Source organism: Alligator mississippiensis, chromosome 1 (genome assembly GCF_030867095.1).
Source record: "Alligator mississippiensis isolate rAllMis1 chromosome 1, rAllMis1, whole genome shotgun sequence".
Lineage (NCBI taxonomy): Eukaryota > Metazoa > Chordata > Crocodylia > Alligatoridae > Alligator > Alligator mississippiensis.
Genome location: NC_081824.1, coordinates 212,152,425 through 212,170,999, shown reverse-complemented (window position 1 = coordinate 212,170,999; position 18,575 = coordinate 212,152,425). Strand labels below are relative to the sequence as shown.

Genomic DNA, 18,575 nt, shown 5'->3' with positions numbered 1-18,575 from the left:
AGTTACATAAATGAAACTTTTCTATAAAAAAACAAGCATGGAGGCCAGATCCATATAGGAGCTTTTAGCTGCGTCTCTGGCAGGGTTTGTGTCTGCACACAGTTAAAGGTGTTAGGACTAGTGACAGCTAATAATGTTTCATCCCTGCTGGAAATCTCAGTTTGGCAAATTGTCTTCCTGTAATAGGGTTTGCATGCTGTTTTTTGCAGTCTGGATGGGACCCGTAACTTCTTGTATGACTAGGGGAAGTCCTCTTTCCTTACAGATCTTTTTGCAATAAAACATCTAGAAAGCATTGCCCTGTATTCTTCTTGTGTGTATCTTCTGGGCAGCCCTCTCTGTAGAGGCAGTATTAAATAACTTGATCAGGATGTGCTCATTCAGTCATGATTAGGTAGCATGGTAGATGTTTATGTGCAGGCATGATGGTTTTACATTTAATTTACAGCTGAAATTAACTGGCAAAAATAGTGATTTCACTGATTATGAAATCACAATTATTGTTGTGGATGAGCCATTGGGAGCAAAACTTCCACTAAAGTTTGTATAAATATGCTTTGATGGTCATGGAGGTTCACTGGGAACAAAAAGGATGAGACCCTTCTCTCACACACTGTTTAGAAAATAAAAATATATATTGCAAATGGAAGGAAAAGTATGGGTTATAAAAGGCATTTATCTGAAGAACCGAGAGAAGAGGGACAATTCAGACCTTAAAGGCACTGAGAATGACATGTTATTCATTTACATAAATCTTTACTTAATTTTTTTCTTGTTAATTGGGAGAAAAACGATACTGCTCTAGGCCTAGTTAATTTTATTAGCCATAGAAACTTGTTTCCACTTAGAGCTTTGAAAATTTTAAAAACTGATTGGAATTATGAAATTCAAAACCCAGCTGCAAAAATCTCTTTTGTTTTTAAGGCAAATATTTGCATAATGAAACTTAACTAATTTTTTTATTGTAATTATTCTCAGTGAATGCATAGAAGTAAAATTGTGTATGTTTTTAATGTGTTTTATAGATCAGAATATGGCTACACATCCCTGCTGTCATGCAGCACATTATACCCTTTAGGACCTATGTTATCAGGTACGTTTTAAATTTAATGTTTTGTTTTTGACAAAACAGTTTTAAAATGTTGTTATAAATTTCTGAAAGCTGGACCTTTTTCTCCATCTCTTAACATTTCAGCATTCAGAGTTGAAGACCTGTCTGATTAATTATGGTCAAATTCCCACCTCCCTTTGATTACAGTAGTAGCAGGATCAAGTCTAGGAAGAGCATTTTTTAATCTTGTATCCAGTATTATTGCATAGTTTAATTTTAGAGTCAATTTGTAATACAGTTTTATTTATTTTGGTATCCTTAATACAAAGATTACAAAAGATTTGCAACAAGGTTACAAAAACAGTTTGAAGGTGATTTTATTTATCTGAATTCTAATGCAGCATTTAATATAAGCTTAAGGCAAAAGGGTGAATGCACAGTGATCTCAAGTTCTGAATCTAGAGCTGCTAAAGCAACTCTAACTTCTGGCTTTCCGTATTTCTAGTTTGCAGGAGATCAAATATTATCCAGACTGCAGTCATACTTTTGGCAGTGACTGCTGAGAACTATATTCAGTGATTTAAGACCTGGGCAATACAGTAGAACTTGGATTTTTTTAATATCCAAATGGTTTGTTATCCATTTAATTTGCAGCTGGTTGCCAAATTAAGGGTGTGCTGCTCAGTTGATGGCTATGGCTTTTATTTGATACGATATTGCTTCTCTACTCAGCTGGAGCTCATTCGGGGTCCTAAGCAGCTGATTGGAGAAGAGGTGCCCTTTGAAATAAAAGCTCTAACAAACAGCTGGAACAGCCCAGCAGTCCTGTGCAGCTGTTTGCTGTGCCTGTGTATCCACCAGCTAGTTTCTAAACCCTCATCTCTTCAGGGAAATAAAGAACCGAACTTTTACTGTATATTTGTAATTGTGTAACAAGCACTTCCTATACTTGGCCATCACTGTAAAGCTAATTAGCCAAATAAATTGAGTCCTTCACATATATATGTGGGTAGGAGTTGGTATAAACAGGAACTGTTAACTGCATTTTCATGTATTTTGTCCAGCCCTCTGATCTAGACAGGAGCCTTCTTGCACTTGCAAGCCATAAAATCCCAGAAATGTCATTTCACAGCTTCAAGGCAAGCAGCAAGTTCAGGGCTGCTCTACTGTAAGAGGGTTATACATATTATAACTCTTTTGGTTATGACATGTTAGTATTTTTTATCAATGTAGTTATAAGCCCTGACATGTATAAGCCATAAATGTGAATCCAGTGCACTGGTATAAAGGTGACTTCTTTCTCTTCCCCAACTGAAATAAGGCCAGGGCAGGTCTGTATTCTAAACATCTCCTGGCAAAGCTTTGTTGGTTTGCTATGCAGTAAGCTTTGATTTTTGTGTGATAGTTGCTGCATCGTCACTGGGGCCAGGTCAAAACTAGAAAAGGTTTGTTGCCATAACTGCAAAAAACTCCATTTTCCTGTATAGCTTTTATTCCTTAGGCACCATAAATGTGCTCTTGCTGAAATAAGTCTTTCCAATATAATTTTGTAGACATGGTCTAGTATATTGATGTTAACTATATGAGCAAAATCTTCCAAGGACAGACCTTGTCTAAGTTGTATCAGCAAGGCCCCCTTTACAGATTACAGGTATTGCACAATTAACTGGTTAATTGCACAGTTACCTTGACCAGCTACATGTGCAAAATATCTGTCACTGCATAAAAAGCCCCAAGCAGCTATGAAGTTAGACCTTGAATATGTGTACTAACTTTATAGCTAGTTGCTATTGAGCTTTAATTTACACTTGTACCAGGAACTCCCTTGCAGGTGGGAACCCCATCAGCTGAAGGGGCTCCCAGCCAGGGGTGCACTATGCTGAGCTGGGGCTGGGAGTCTCTCAGTTGGGTTTCCTCAGTGTGCATCCTGGTGCTGGGTCCCGGGAACCACTGGCTGTGGCTGCAATCTCTCAGCCTCAGGGGTGCATGAGTCTCCTGAAGCTAGGAGATCACAGCTGTTGCAATCTCCCATTCCTGAAGGTTTCACATACCCTTAAGGCTGGGAGATTGCGGCAGCTGCATCTCCCAGCCCAGGGGACTTCACATACCCCTGGTGCTGGGACATGGCAACAGAAGTGATCTCACAGCCCCGGGGGTTTCACACACCTGGTCTTGGGAAATTGCGATAGTCTGTCTTGCAGCTGCAGGGCTGTGTGGGGTGTCCCCATGGCTGGGAACCCATCAGCTGAGGGGGCTCCCAGCTGCAGGAGCTTGCTTTTTGCTGGTACAGGGGAGCCTGGGATTGGGTTCCCATTGCACCAGCAATAAGACGTGATGAGATCTGATGTGTGATCTCCCAATTGTCTCCTGCCACGCATGTATGGCATGGCAGGAGGTGCGATTGTGGTGATTGTACATTACATCCCATTGTGCCTTTACCTGCACATTTTAGAGGTAAAATGTTTTATGCTGGAACCACTGCAACCAAGCTAGACAGTTTTGTCACCTCTAACAAACCAGCATGGTTAAAATGGCAAATCTTTCTAGTGTGTACAAGATCTTAAAGAAGGGCCTGATATCCAGAAGAATCACAGTACTGGCCTTCTCTCTGTGCTTCTATATAGGTGCGTCTATTGCTATCTGTTGTCATACATAAACAAGCACACTAAACCTTCATGCAAATAATTTTAATGTTTCTGAATGTTTTTAATTCCCCACAAAACAAATAAAACCTGACCTTCATTGTGAAGTTTGACTGAGTGACAGCAGGCTTGTTAATGGGTCCAGAGTCAGACACAGTTTAGCTGTAAGAATAGTTAGGAACAAATTGTGGTCATCTTCCATTGCTGATAATTGTATTCCAATAGTTGCATTTTGTAGCACGGGCAACTTATCTCATGTCTCAGGATGAAAGAGGCAAGTATCTAAAGAGCCTGTTTGCTGCTGAACTTACACTAGAAAAAAGCACAAAAAATAAGTCCTTTCATTTTTTCTTTTGTTAGTAAATGGTAACAGAGGAGCTTCAGTTTCCTGATCCTTGTCTGTTTTCCAGACTTGTGTACATGGAGGCCTTCTGTTTCCAGCATTACACAGTTGGTTCTTTGGACCATATATGAGCTCTTCTCTTGCCTAACCAAAGTTTTTATCTTTGTCACATCAAAGAAAAATGTTTCTGATCCTTCTTACAATTTGCACCAGTCTTTGTGCTGATTTGGCAGTGCAGTAAAGCAGTAAAATAGGTTTACTTTCAGGCATTTTCACACAACAAGGGCCAAGTAAAAGCAAATGTGAATCATGCCAGTATTTTTGCATTCTTGTCTGGCTGATGTTGAGAGTCATTATCTGAAGGCAAAAGATTGGAGCACAAATGTAGTTAACCATGGTGTAGCTGCTCTTGTGGCCATTTACAGCTTCTGTCCAGTTTTCATGTGAGGTCCAATCTTAATTGGCAAATGAATGGATATTTAACTTTTTTGCATGGGCTGACTAAGCCTAGTTAGAATATAGTTTAGCCAGAGATGGATTTAAATTTTAAAATGTAATGTTGGAGCCTAATAGTTAAATACTAATGTTGATAACGTTGCGGATACCATTAACATTACAACTTTCGAACTGCTTGGAGCAATGGTGCTCAAGCTTTTGACCCTGTGGGCCAGGTGAGTGACACAGGGGCCACCTGCAGGCCAGATTGGGTCCTGAGGCCTTGGCAGTGCCCCCTCCCTGTCCCATGCAATGTGCTTGGCACCACTTCCTCCCGCACCCTTCTGCTCCAGGCCTGGATCCCAGGGACTTGGCACTACCCCATCCCTCTCCCATATGTCAGGTTTGGGTTCTGGGGGTCCAGTACCCGTTCTGGCCCCTGGGGACCAGCTTTGCCCTCTCCTGCTGGGTTCAGGCACTGAATTCAGCACGCAGGACCTGGGGATCCCTGTGGGTCCAGAGATTTGGCAGCAGGGCAGCCGTAGCATTACCTCCCAGTTGCCAAATTTTTGGGTTGGATGACATGGTGCCATGGGCCAGAGGTTGAGTACCTCTGGTTTAGGGGCAAGTTTGGTTGCCTCCAAACATTGATCTTGTCCATGTACCATACGATTAAGATGTAGTAGTAGGTAACCATCAATCCTTCTGATCATGATGTAGGCATGAGAGGTCACCAGGACCTTTGATACATGCCTAGCCAAGAGTATGGAGTGGAGGCTGCCCAAACCTTGCATCCCTCTTGTTTAGGCAGAATCCAAAAGCCAGACCAGGTCTGGATATTTGGTGCCTCAATGGCTGTAGGTTTGTGCACATACAAGAATTGAACCCAGATCTTCCACATGGCAGATAAGGATTCTGCCACTGAACCATGATGGCAGGTGATCAAGATGTAGTTCGTAACTATATCAGTATACTCCGCATGAGTCTGACCAGTACTAGCCATGATTGTTTTGGGCTGTAAATAGATGTTGCATTTGTCCTGGAAGAAAGCCTTTTGTCCCAGGATCAGACAGATCTTCTGGTATCAGAAGTGGACTGACCAAGTTCACCAATGACACTAAACTTTGGGGTAGAGTGTTCACACCAGAGGATAGGCTGGTGATCCAGGCTGACCTGGATGGGCTTAGAAAGTGGGCGGATATAAACCTGATGACATTCAATACAGATAAATGCAAGGTGCTCCACATGGTGGGGGGGAGGGAACCTGCAGCATGCTTATAGGCTCAGCAGTGCTACGCTTGCTAGCACCACGGCCGAAAAAGACTTGGGGGTCATGATTGATCACAAGATGAACATGAGCCACCAATGTGATGTTGCAACTGATAAAGCAAACAAAATTCTGGCTTACATCCATAGATGCTTCTCAAGTAAATCTCAGGATGTCATGCTCCTGCTGTACTTGGCCTTGGTGAGGCTGTAGCTGGAGTACTGCATCCAATTCTGGGCTCCAGAATTCAAGAAGGATGTGGAGAAGCTTGAGAGAGTCCAGAGGAGAGCCACACACATGATCAGAGGACAGGAGAATAGGCCTTATGAAGAGACCCTGAGAGCCATGGGACTTTTCAGCCTGGAAGAGCGCAGGCTCGGGGGTGACCTGGTGGTAGCCTATAAGTATATCAGGGGTGTGCATCAGGATCTGGGGGAACATCTGTTCACCAGAGCGCCCCAGGGGATGACAAGGTCCCAATGGTCACAAACTCTTCCAAGACCGTTTTAGGCTGGACATAAGGAAAAACTTTACTGTCTGAGACCTCAAGGCCTGGAGTAGATACCCCTAGAGGTGGTGCAAGCACCTGCTCTGGACTCTTTTAAGATATGTTTGGATGCTTATCTTGCTGGGATCCTTTGACCCTAGCTGACTTCCTGCCCCTGGAGCAGGGGGCTGGAACTTGATCTTCTGATGTCCCTTTAAGCCATAATGTATATGACATCTAAGATATACACACCTACTGTCCTACTTCAAGTCCTCTGTATGGCTGATAATATGTAGTAACACTTTTTCCTAGAGCATCCTGTTGTACATCTGTACAGTTATTGCAGTTCCTTTCAGGGACAAGCTGGTCAGGCTGTAAACTCTCACTGAACACCTTCTGGTGTTGGAACAGCAATGCAGTTTAGAAGGGCAATGTGTAAATAATTGTGCTGCTCCTGTTTTGAACTGGGTTAAGTCCTGGCACAGTCAGTCCCAGGTCAAATTAGACATCTGTTCATAACCTTGCTTTGACTAGATCTAGCAGTTTCTTGCTGTAAGAAAGCAGGACTAAGTTCTCTGTTGAACATCTCAGTGCACAACATGGTTTTTTTACATTTTTCTGACTTCTGCACTAGGTATACCTTGGTGTTTTTACCTAAATTATCAGGAAATAGTAAGCTAGTTTTAAATTCTTAATAAATTTTGGTTTCCATGTAAGATTTCCAATAATCCTTGGTAATAGTGGTTCATCTTGGAAAAAAATCCAGATTTCCTTTGCTGCTGCAGAAGATTACTGAACAGATACATTCTAAACTGAACTGAATTCACACTGATATAACATGGAAGGTGTGACTGAGGAAACGCAGTTGATGTACAGCTGTGCTGGGAAAAATGCTTCCATGTGGATGTGGTTCATTTGCTGTAACTAGGTCAAAACTTAATTACATAAACATGGTTTTATCTGGTATAGTTGAGACTACAGATGGAGACATAGTTACATGGGATGCTTATACATAAGCACCAAGGCTGCTCTGACGCGCTGGAATTCCAGCGTGTCAGAACAGACTCAATTGAATCTGCTGGAGTGTGACAATTGCTGTGCTCCAGCAGCCTCCTGTGTCTTGTGTATCAACATGGAGCTGCTCTGATTAAAGTACCTCCCTTTCTCCCCTCCCTCCTCCCCCCCCCCCTTTTTGGAGCACGTGTAAAAGTGCCCTTGGAGAAGACCAGGTTGAGATTAGAACGTGGATGTCACTGTTATAGAGTTGCATCATCGAGCCTGTAGGACTCCTGGATACCCCAGGAGGCTATTTATCATATATTTTAATTGCTGAGTACAACCAGATACCTCCAGGCTTGTATGGAATGAGCAAACTGGCATGATGCAGTTATTGGGGGGAGAGAGAAAGAGCTTCTACAAACCCCAGGTCAAGCTTGGGCTTTCCAGGTGTATTACTTAAGAGTCCTACATTGCTTTTGGGACAAGTTCTTGTGGAGATATTCAAAGAAAGTTAGAGATTTACATTCATAATAATACTTTATTAATGTAATCAAAATTACAGTTCTCTTTTTTTCTCTTATTTTTATGTATTTATACTAAGTTATAGATTGCCTATAATCACTATGTTATATTAATTATAAAGCATTTTTAGGCTTCATATTGTTACAATAGAGAAATATATATTTGAATTAATAAAGTTGGTGGTCTAGCTGAAAGAATATTTGACCATATTCTATTTAAATTTTGTCACTTTTTTATTTTAGGTATTTATGTAAACTGTCAGACCAGGAGTTGCGGCAAAGTGCAGCCCGGAACATGGCAGATTTAATGTGGAGCACAGTTAAAGAGCCGTTGGATACAGCCTTATGTTTTGATAAAGAAAGTCTTGATCTTGCATTTAAATACTTTATGTCTCCAACTCTAACAATGAGGTTGGCTGGACTGAGCCAAATAACAGTAAGAATTTTTTTAAATCTAAAACTCTCTTTTTAGGAAAAAATAATCCCTCTTTTCATTTACACATTATTATTTTTCTTCAAATAGTAACAAAAAGACAGGATAACCTTCTTACAAACAGTTGCAGGAGAGAAATAAACAGATGGATTAAAATGTTAATTGTAATTTGTTAGTTGTATGCTTATCAGGTTTCCTCTAAACTATAATAAAATGTGTTCAGAGAGATCATTAAGGTATGGCTTTATTTTGCAATATATTTGACCCTAACACTCTCATTGATCCTTTTACTTTACAAACTGGAACTGTAACAGTCATATTTGTGTCCTTCCCTGTAGCTCCTTCTCTATGGCTGTATTTGTAGTTTATAAAGCCCATTGGTCTATTTTTTTTAAGTTTTCCAATATCTGAGTTCACTATAAATATATTCCTCTTTATTGTAATCATCTTGTACAGAGTGGTCCACTTGCTCAGAAAGAGAGCATTCTTATGGCATTCAATATGTATCTGAGTTAAACAGATGAAATTGCTTAATACCAGTACTTGGAAGAAAGGTTAAAAGTTTTGCATTCTAAAAAAGTAGAAATTAAAGTAATAATATATGGCCTCCAAAAATGTCATATAGTAAATGCTAATGACTTTGGATAGCACTTTTAAATCTGTATTTCCAGAAAATATTAAAAACTACCACTTGCAAGTAAGACATTTCATTTAATTCTTGTGAAACTGGTCTCACACATACAAAGAGCCTTGTTTGATAAACTACTTCATAGACCTGTCATTCCAACAACTGGAGCATGTGGTGTCAATACATTCATTTTCATCTGAAAAAGACTTTCTTGGAAAATGCTGTTCAAACCGATCTGAAGCATAGTATCTTCTTCACAGCATATTAATAATCTGCTTGCCTCTTATGGTTCTGATATGTCTGTTGTTTGTAGTATGCTCTTATTTGGAGAAAATCAAACTCTTGGCAAGAAAATGTTACTAGATGTTACTACAATGTCTTCTGCAGTGGAAACCCAGTTTGCTGTTATACTGTTTTCTTGTTCTTTATCAGTTCTGTTCTGCATACTAATTTCCCATGTATCCTCAGTTTTGGTAAGAATATAGTTCCTGCTACAATAAAGGTTCAGTTAGGAAATAGTGATAAGGGGAGGGGGAGATGGTAGTTTAATTACAGTGCATCTGACCTTTTTTTCTAATATAATAAAGGGCTTAGTCTGTCTGTCTGTCCATAACGCTCTTGGAGTACTCTGATTGGTTACTGAAACAACCAATCAGAGTACACCAAGAGCCTTACAGACAGGAGGCGGTGGCAGCATGGTGGAGTGCCACCATAGCAGCAGGGACAGAGGGGATGGAGCGGGGGCCCTGCTCCTTGGAGGCAGTGGCGGCAGTGTGGGGTGCTGGCAAGGGGGAACAGAGAAGCAAGCTGCCCCCTTCCCCTCCCCGCTCCTGGGAGGCGGTGATGGTGAGGTGGGGGGGAGGGGTTAGGGTTAGCATGCTCCCTCCCTTCCCCCCTGCCCCCCTCCCCCAGTCATTCTTGACAGCCAATTCACTAGTATAATATATATTGTGAGGGGTCAGAATAAGGTTGTTTAAATAACATGTCCACTTGATAACATATCAAATCCCCCCACCCTGATTTTTAACTCTTTGGATTAACTGAACTTTAAAGACTTCTGTACATACTATTTGGATTACAGCTTTCCCTCACTTTATGCTGTACATGTGTTCCTGGAAAATGGTGCACAATTTGAATTTGCATAAAGGGAGCCTGCTTTACAGTGTAACAAATAGGGATATGTTCCAAGACCTCAACTGTACTGATCCCCAGGTTCATTTCTATCACTTTTACAAGACAATTTTGGTACTCAGCAACAGCAGACAGTACACACAAGCACAGGGCGGTGGTAAATCATAATGGGGATGGCAACGACAGAACACGTGTTGCAGACAATGAGTGCAGATCCACACAGGAAACTATGTTGCGGTGTGTGTCACTCCCACAATGCACCACACAAAGCAGCTGACTGCGGGTTTCCACCACACCAATCGCATAAGGGTGAATTTACCTCACATATAACAAATTTTTGGTATAAAAAGGGTCATCGCATAAGAGCAAATTTGCACATACAGAACCCACATAAAGCGAGGGAAACCTGTAGTTATTTTCAAGAGTCTGTGTCCTGCACCTTAGACAGTTTAAAACAAAACAAAATCTAATATAAACCTAGTTTTTTGACAGAAGGTTTCTATGAATATTGCACAAATGGGAGTACTTTCCATATCTTGCCTCTGTTCATATTTCTTGCACATCCAGTACTTTCGGGTGGTGGTGCTTGTAGAAAAGTCAGTGGTGACTTTATCATTTTTTAATTGGTGGTAATTTATACATTCATGTATAGTGAAAAGACAATGGATAACGCAAGCTCAATCAAGTTGATTGCTACTTTGAAGCTCTGGTCCACCTCTGTAGGTCTTGCAGCCACATTTAGCCTGGCATTTAACTATGCACAGTTTCATCAGCTAACATGGGTGGGCCAAACTCTGCTATAGAATCATGTTAAATGAGTATATTCCACTTAAAACTTGTGAATGTGTTTTCTGGGTATGATATAGTGCTGCCCACACACGTTGGTTAAACAGCGTTAGAGCTTCATTTGCTATTGATACTAGACCATTTAAATCTTATTTTAGTTCTTATATATCCACATTTTCAGTATTATAATTAATATTTAGAGGTACTTGAAAAATAATGTAAGAATGGTGATTTTGAACCAAACAGCACATATTTTAAATTGGATTATTAAAGCCTTCCTTAAGCAAGGAATGTGGTTAATTTATAGTCGAGGTTATGCACTATATAAAGTACAAACTCTGTTAAACAACCACAGTCAGTTAGTGTTGCTTTAATGATAACAGTCTGCAGGGCTTAGGATGTTGTCAATTCAGCTTTGCATTTATGTGATCATAGGGTTACTTTTTAATATAATTTTATTTATCCAGTTGGAAATTTAAAAACAAACTGTGGAGAAACTAAACTTATGGAATAAATTAATTGACAGCATTTTAATATATTTAATATTTGTTTTTTTAAATATTTGGTTGCATTTAATAAACATTTGGTGAGAAGGGCTCTGAAAATTTCACTGAGCAATGTTCAGAAGATTTAATACATCTTCACATATAGGATAAATCAGATTTTTGTTTAAATTAAGTGGTATATAGTCTGTTATGTATCCATAAATATATACTGTTATATTTATCTCTTAATATCTGAGGTATTATTTTAGGTATGATTTAGTTAGGGGGAAAAACTGGGTTCCCTTATAAATTAACTGTTCAAATGGTGGGGGAAAAATAGAGAAGAGAGGTCACTTGATCTTAAAACGGTCAAGCTCCAAATTAATTTGATAGGTCATGAGTTACAGCAAGAAATGTTTCATAGTTGCTTAAGATATGGTCTGTAAGTACTTCCTTTATTTTGTGTATTCTGTCATCTTTTTCCTTTGCTTTAACATTAAAAAAAAAAATTGCCATCTCAAAATAAGAATGCCTCAGGTTATGCGTTTAGTATTTGCAAATTTTAGTCAGTATAAAATGTATGTGTAAAGTATTCATAACTTAGTCCAGTTGTGGCATAATAGCTGAATTAGTGACTTAGTGAAAAAGCAGATTTTTAATAAAATTACACAAGCATTATATAAAGCAAAATCATATAGTTTATAGTTTAAGGTAAATAGTTGATCCTTCAGAATGAGTCAAACCTCTTTGTATCCACTTCTGTAGTTTTCGTTTGTGAATAAGCTCTATCTGCTCCAAAACTGTCAATCTATTTAATAGTCTTTTTTTTTTTTTTTAATTCTAGACAGAGCAAGCATAGGAATTCATTTGCAGAAAGTTCGCCTGTTACTTTTTTTGGTTGGCTGGTTTTTTATTTTATAGTGCTTCCTTTTGAAAGAGACCCCTCTCCTTTTTTTTTTTTACCCATACATTTTCATATTCCAGTAACATTTATTGTATTTAATTTGTATGTCTTGGCTGGGGTATTCACTAATTGTCAGGTTCAAGCAAAAGTTACTTCGATTATTGGCAGATACACTGGGATACAGATCTGAACAGCAAATTTACAGAAATCTTGGTTCTTGGTATTTAGAATCTTTCTGCTTCCTTGCAAAAAAGACTCTCAAGATTGAGAGGAATGAAGCTTTGTCTGTCAGTTTTTTGTTTCCACATACCCTGTGTCTTTTTTCAGGTAAAATCAGGTGACCAGTTTCTAGTTTTCTTTCTCCATTCATATTTTCAATTTGACATATTCAGCTTGATATCAAAATCTATTCCTATGAAGTCCCATGTTTCTCAAACTCTTAGTTTTACTTTCATATCCAGTACATATTCAGCTCCATTTCTGTATTCTGCCTAAACATTTGAAAAGGATGCATATGACTGAAAAATCGTTTCCTTTTCTGAGTGTTTTACTTTGCCCATAATATCCTAGTCCACTCTCCAAAGTCTACTCTTTTGGAAGTCTACTCTTTAAACTAAGTAGTTAATGCAGTTTGAGATTTTCTAAAGTCTTTTTCATTTAAAGATTGGTATTAAAAAGTACATGGAAATTCCATCCTTGAAATATCACAAGTCAATGCTATTTTACAAGATATTCAACATTAAAGAGTGTGAGGCTTTGAAAGATGGATCTTTGCTTATCCTTCTTAGTTCCATCCACACAAGCATGGACATTTCGTTCCTTGGAGACAACTAGCAGCGGGACACCTTGTGCTGCTGCTAGTTGTCCCTAGGGAATGCCTGTGCCACGTGCCTTCTGGCATACGGCAGGTTACCCTGTGTGGGGTAGAAGAGGCTGGGACCAGCACTGGGCTGGCTCCAGCAGACGTACCTAGGGCCCTGGGGGCCTTCTGGGGCTGCAGCAGCGATGATCCTGCTGCTTGGAGCCTGGCCGACAGCCAGAGCATGGCTCCAACTGGCCAGGCTCCGGTTTTGAACGGTGTGCACTGCCACCATATGAGCCACTTTGCGGTTTTTTGTGTGAGATATTTTGACCTCTGGATATCCAGGAGTCAACAGCCCCACCCCATCCTCTCCCCACCCCAGTGCTGCTACCTTGCGGTGTAGAGAACAGCTGAATGTGTGCGGTATGTGGTGTCGCAGACATGTCTGCTGTGCCACATACTGCATGGTTGTGCTGATCTGGACGGCCCTTGTGGTCAAAATTTCTACTGTCTCAACAAGACATTACTAGCTGATTTTAAAAAGTCATATTTTTTTTGCCATTAAGGTCTTTTTTTTTTTCTACAACCTAATCTATGCTTTGCTTATGTCCATCAAGAATCCAAAGCTTTTGCCTGCTCCTTAAGGCAGTGGTTCTCAACCTTTTTAGACTTGAGGCACCTCTCGTTTGACTTCAGGGTATTATCCCTTTGTAACTTTTGTGAAGTAAGCAACACTCCGTTTCAAAAACTTATCTCTCTATTACAGTGCTTCTACAGTGCTTCCCTTCTTACATTGCTGGGAGGAGGGGCAGTGGCCAGGCAGGGAGGAATCTGAGCTTGTACTTATCTCTTCACATCTACTTATCTCCTGTTACCTTTTAGCACCCTTCAAAAGATCTTGCAGCATCCCACAGTGTCCCAGCACACTCTTAAGAATCACTGCCCTAATATATAGGAATAAGTCAGCAGCCTCAAATTATTGTTTGGAAGTTTGTGCTGTTTAAAGGTTACCAAGTTTCTTTGTGGTTTTGACATTACTTTTTTCTTTTGTATTAAGAAAAAATAATTGTTTTAGATAGCTATAAATCAGTCCAGTGGAGAATCTTTTGGTCTGTAATTTCCAATAGTTTTCTCCCAGTTTTTTGCCTTTTCCTTGATCAGGAATTTTAATAAGGTTTTTATATTGTAATCATGGTAAAAAGAAGAAGAATTTGTGGCTTTTTTTATATTTAAACATGTTGGTCATGGTTTCTTTGTATCAGTTCTAGGGGAAATTTGGATTTCTGCAACTAAATTTATCATTTATAACATTAAAACCAGCCTGATACCATTTCATTTTTTTCTACTTCAGAATATGCCTTGAGGTGATTTTTCTATCTGAAATTTTAGAAACATCAGTAATGTTTCAGTTAATTTTTTTATTGATTTCTTGTTTTTCAGACACCAAGATCCAGTGTATCATGGAAACAAAATCTTTGTCATTAAGTTTTTTAGGTTTTTTGGTTTGTTTTTTTTTTTTTTTGCATCATTCCTGAACTTGCTTAATTATGAATATGACTATTAATAACTCGGTAATTAGGATGACAAGGACCAGTTATTTTAAGCTGCACTTTGAATTTCAGGTCCTTAAAGAAGACACTTTGTCTGAAAATTATCCAGCCTAGAAATGAGTCTTTTGTAAAGAGTGACGGAGATTGGCTCTGTCACTTGAGTTACAAGACAGTGACATTTTAATATTTAAATGTAACTGTTTTGTTGGGGAAATCATATCTAATTTTTGGAGTTCATTATTCTTGTCCTTTGTTGTTCTTGAAAACTACGTTAAATTAGTTTTGAACACATTCAAGAGAGTTGGAGCTGGGGCTGACAATCAGCTAATTACCCTGGGACCACACGAGCTGGTTTGAGACTCCAGTGCAGTCCTCCTGGCTAGGATTGGCAGTCAGCTGATTGTCAGTCCCATCCCCAGGACTATATTGGAGCCAGTTTGAGGCATCTGTGTAGTCCCAGAACCCCCAGCCCTGGGAGGTCAAAAAACCTTGTGTGCAGCTCAGTTGTGCTCATGGTTTTTAGAAGTCCCAGTGGACAGGGACCCTGGGGTACTCAAACCTCTCCTCAGGGTTCCCGTAGCCAGAATGTGTCAAGTGCCTTGCTCTGCAGCTCCGCAGGACAAAATGCAGCTCCCCACGGCAATACAGTCAACCTGCTTGGTCTTGGGGAGCCCTATGGATCCCTGCAACCTGGCACCCCTGGCCCAGCTGATGATTTGCCTCTACTCAGCACTGTAAAATCAGTCGGGTCCAGCACCATGCAGGGCTAGATGACATGGCTGTCCACCTGCCAACATGGGGATCTGTCAAGCAAGCCCCACTGCATGCTAGGAACCCTGCTCCATGGTCAATTTAAGGCATGATGGAAACCAGGGACAAAAATATTACACACATTTTCTGGAATATTTTTTGTGGCTTGTTTCTCATTTTGTCGTGCCATTAATTGTCTGAATGTGTGGCTGGGTTGCTATTTAAAATGTGATTAACAGGCTGATCGCATCTTAAGTGTAATGTCTGCCAGAGGCCAACGACTAAAAAAGATACATGAAGTAGTAATAGCATTATAGTACAGAAATTGATCAGAATCTCTGTCAAATGATTGAGTGGGAAAGCATGAGATTCCTTGTCCTTTTGAAGTACCGTACCTCTACTGAATGGACCTGTGTAAATTATTCTAAAAGATTAGGGCAATTTATATACTTGGGATCTTGAATGCACAACTAAGGTTAGCATATTTTTGGCTACAAAACCTGGGTGCTAGAATTCTGAATTTCAGTAGGGTATATTTGTGAAACTGTGAGCTAAGCTTTAAGTTATAACTTTAATTCAGCCCCATCCTCTTCTCCATTCTCAACTCAGTGTCCTGAACCCTCCCGCACTATCCTGATACAAATCATAGCCTTTCATTCTAGTTCTCTTGCACATGAGTATTGCTTTTTGGATAAATATTAGTCCCTTCCTTCCCCCCTCCCCCTGCCAGTGTTCTGGCCTATATTAATTGAATCAGTTTTAGTTAATTCTGTCAAGAAGATGAACCATTTAGGTTATAAGGAGATTCTTCTGGCAATATTTTTGAGGGTAACTTGTGGTTTTGAGAAGAAGAATTCGAACTCATCTGTAGGATTTCTGTTTTGTTATATAGCAAAAGAATGGTTAGCGTTGAAAAAATAATCACCCATTTTAATTTTGGAGTCTGCGTTCAAAGCCCTCGATAAGCTGAATGAGATTTCAGCTTTATATAATCACTGAGCATTTTGCTGTGGAAATTCTGTTTTACTATTGAAGATGTCTTATTGTAAAGTTGGATTGATAGATATAATAGGATATTTCTTAACTTTTTTCTGTGAAGCTATATATTAAAAAATTCAGAGACCTCTTATGAACACTTTGCATGTATAATTGAACTATTCCAATCAGAGTTTTAATTCAATAGAGGAATCAAATCAAAATATTAAAATAATATTTTTGAACTGTTCATATGTCATCCTCTGCATAATATATTCAAGGTAATTTGGAATAATTTGGAAGGCTGCACAGAAAAATATATATACCCATGACGTTATAATGGTTATAAAAGTAGTAAGTGGGGGAAAAAAATAGTTCCTTCATGACTGCTATAAAGTCACTAGGTAAATCAGAGCTGTGATAATTGAGTTGATTGGTGCTAAGATGCCCATTTGCATGATTTTAATTTAATTGCCCATAAATATTTACTTGCCAATACAAACATATTTGTTAGATACTTGGCCTTGAGTTTGAAGTGGGTGGAGCACATTCAACATAAAACTGGTGTAGTGAAAGTAAGGTTTCAAAAGAGATTTTTTGGTTAAACAAGTACATTAATTTGTACCTGTTACTTAATAGTTAGCATTTGTTTTAATCAGAAATATTTTTAATTCTTAGATAAAATTTTTCAAAAAGAGGATTTTGGATTATATTATGAAAATTATTATTTAAGAAAATTATGTTCTGAGCACATCTGTTTGGTATAATTTTTCATAGCTAAATGATCTGTCCAAAGTGTTTGCTTCCTTATGTATTTCTTTTCATTGCTGACATTTTTTTATGTAGACACATTGCCATGCAAAATAACATTAAAGTTAAATTATACTTTCTTCCTTTTTTCTAACTATAGAATCAACTTCATACCTTCAATGATGTGTGTAATAATGAATCGTTAGTTTCAGACACAGAAACGTAAGTAGGAACATTATTTTGCATACTAAAGTTTAAGCACACTAGACCAGTGGTTCTCAACCTTTTTTGTACCAGGACCCATTTGTAAACATCAATGGCCAGTCCCGACCCAGCACCCCTCACTCCTGACCTGCTGCTCGCTGCTCCAGCCCCAGTGTGTCAGGCGTGGGGGGCCCCAACCAGCCCCTTGCAGGCTGGAAATCTGCCAGGCTGCAAGGGAAAAGCAACACTTTGCCACGTTGTACTCCTTTTAAAGGAGAATCCATTTTTAAAGTTTGTTCATTTATTTTTTGTGACCCACTTTTGGGTTGCAACCCACAGGTTGAGAAACGCTGCACTAGACAAATCTCAGTTTTCTATAAACTGGCTGTAGATTTCAGTGTTGGGAGCAAGGATTTTCTAAGACACTCGAAATATTCCAATCAGAGTTTTAATTCAAAGGAGGAATTAAATAAAAATATTAAAAGAATATTTTTGAACTCTTCATGTGTTTTCTTCTGCATGATATATTCAAGGTTATTTGCAAGACTCCACAGAAAAAATACTGAAGTAATAAAATAAATAATCAACATTTATAGCAGGCTTTTATACTTTCAGTGTAATGTACAAAGGAAACTAATAAAACTTTGCACAAACCTTATAAGATGGGTGAGTATTACTAGCTCATCCTCTTCTTCCTGTGATACAAAGATAAGTGAGATCTAGAAATGTTGCATCTTCTAGAATTATATTAGGATTAGAATTTAAAACTTTCTCACTGCTAGTCTTATACATAGTCCATTAGACTACAATCACACTTATTTATTTTTCTTGAAAGTCCATGGTTGTATATTTGGCATATGTTAAAAAACAAAGCTATCTACAATGTTTTAAAATCAGCTCCTATGAACAGAAGTAAAGTTCACAATGCTTGTGTGGTGTCGCTCTACAGTGATGCAATATTAGCTTGATATGATCTCTGCATCTCTTTGTATTTTCTGACTTATTAAAATATCAAAGATCTGTGTGATTATTTGGATAAAATCATGTCTTTGAACACATACAGTTGAAATTAGAAACTTTTTACTTCTGTTGCTATTATACTTATTTTAAAAGTATAAGTATAAGACACTGCTGCTAGATGTTAGCAATAAGAAGCATCAGTTTTAAGATCTTATTTATAGGTATGTGAAATACATAAATTAGTATCTAACGGGGAATATTACAATAAAATTCTATAAACCTTTATATTTTACTGATATGCGCTTTAAAAATTCCATATCCTTTCTTTTTATATATGTATATTCTAACAATGACATAAGTACAGGATCTTTTCTCTGTTACCAATAAACTTATCAGTATAGCAGCATTGTAGGTCCCATGTAAGTAGCAAGTTTCAATGCAATCTTTTGCAGTGGTTATTAATTAAAAATAA

The 18,575-nt window shown here is 38.7% G+C and overlaps 1 protein-coding gene across 3 annotated transcripts in view; it reads left to right on the top strand.

The window, feature by feature from the left end:
- Positions 1-18,575, top strand: part of USP34 (ubiquitin specific peptidase 34) — a 239,073-nt gene that overhangs the window by 53,247 nt on the left and 167,251 nt on the right. For all 3 annotated transcript variants that reach the window (XM_014595059.3, XM_019500736.2, XM_006273750.4), the window contains exons 6-8: positions 1,026-1,093; positions 7,989-8,181; positions 17,100-17,161. In XM_014595059.3, coding sequence (XP_014450545.1) covers positions 1,026-1,093; positions 7,989-8,181; positions 17,100-17,161 — 323 coding nt within the window. The remainder of the gene's footprint in view (positions 1-1,025; positions 1,094-7,988; positions 8,182-17,099; positions 17,162-18,575) is intronic.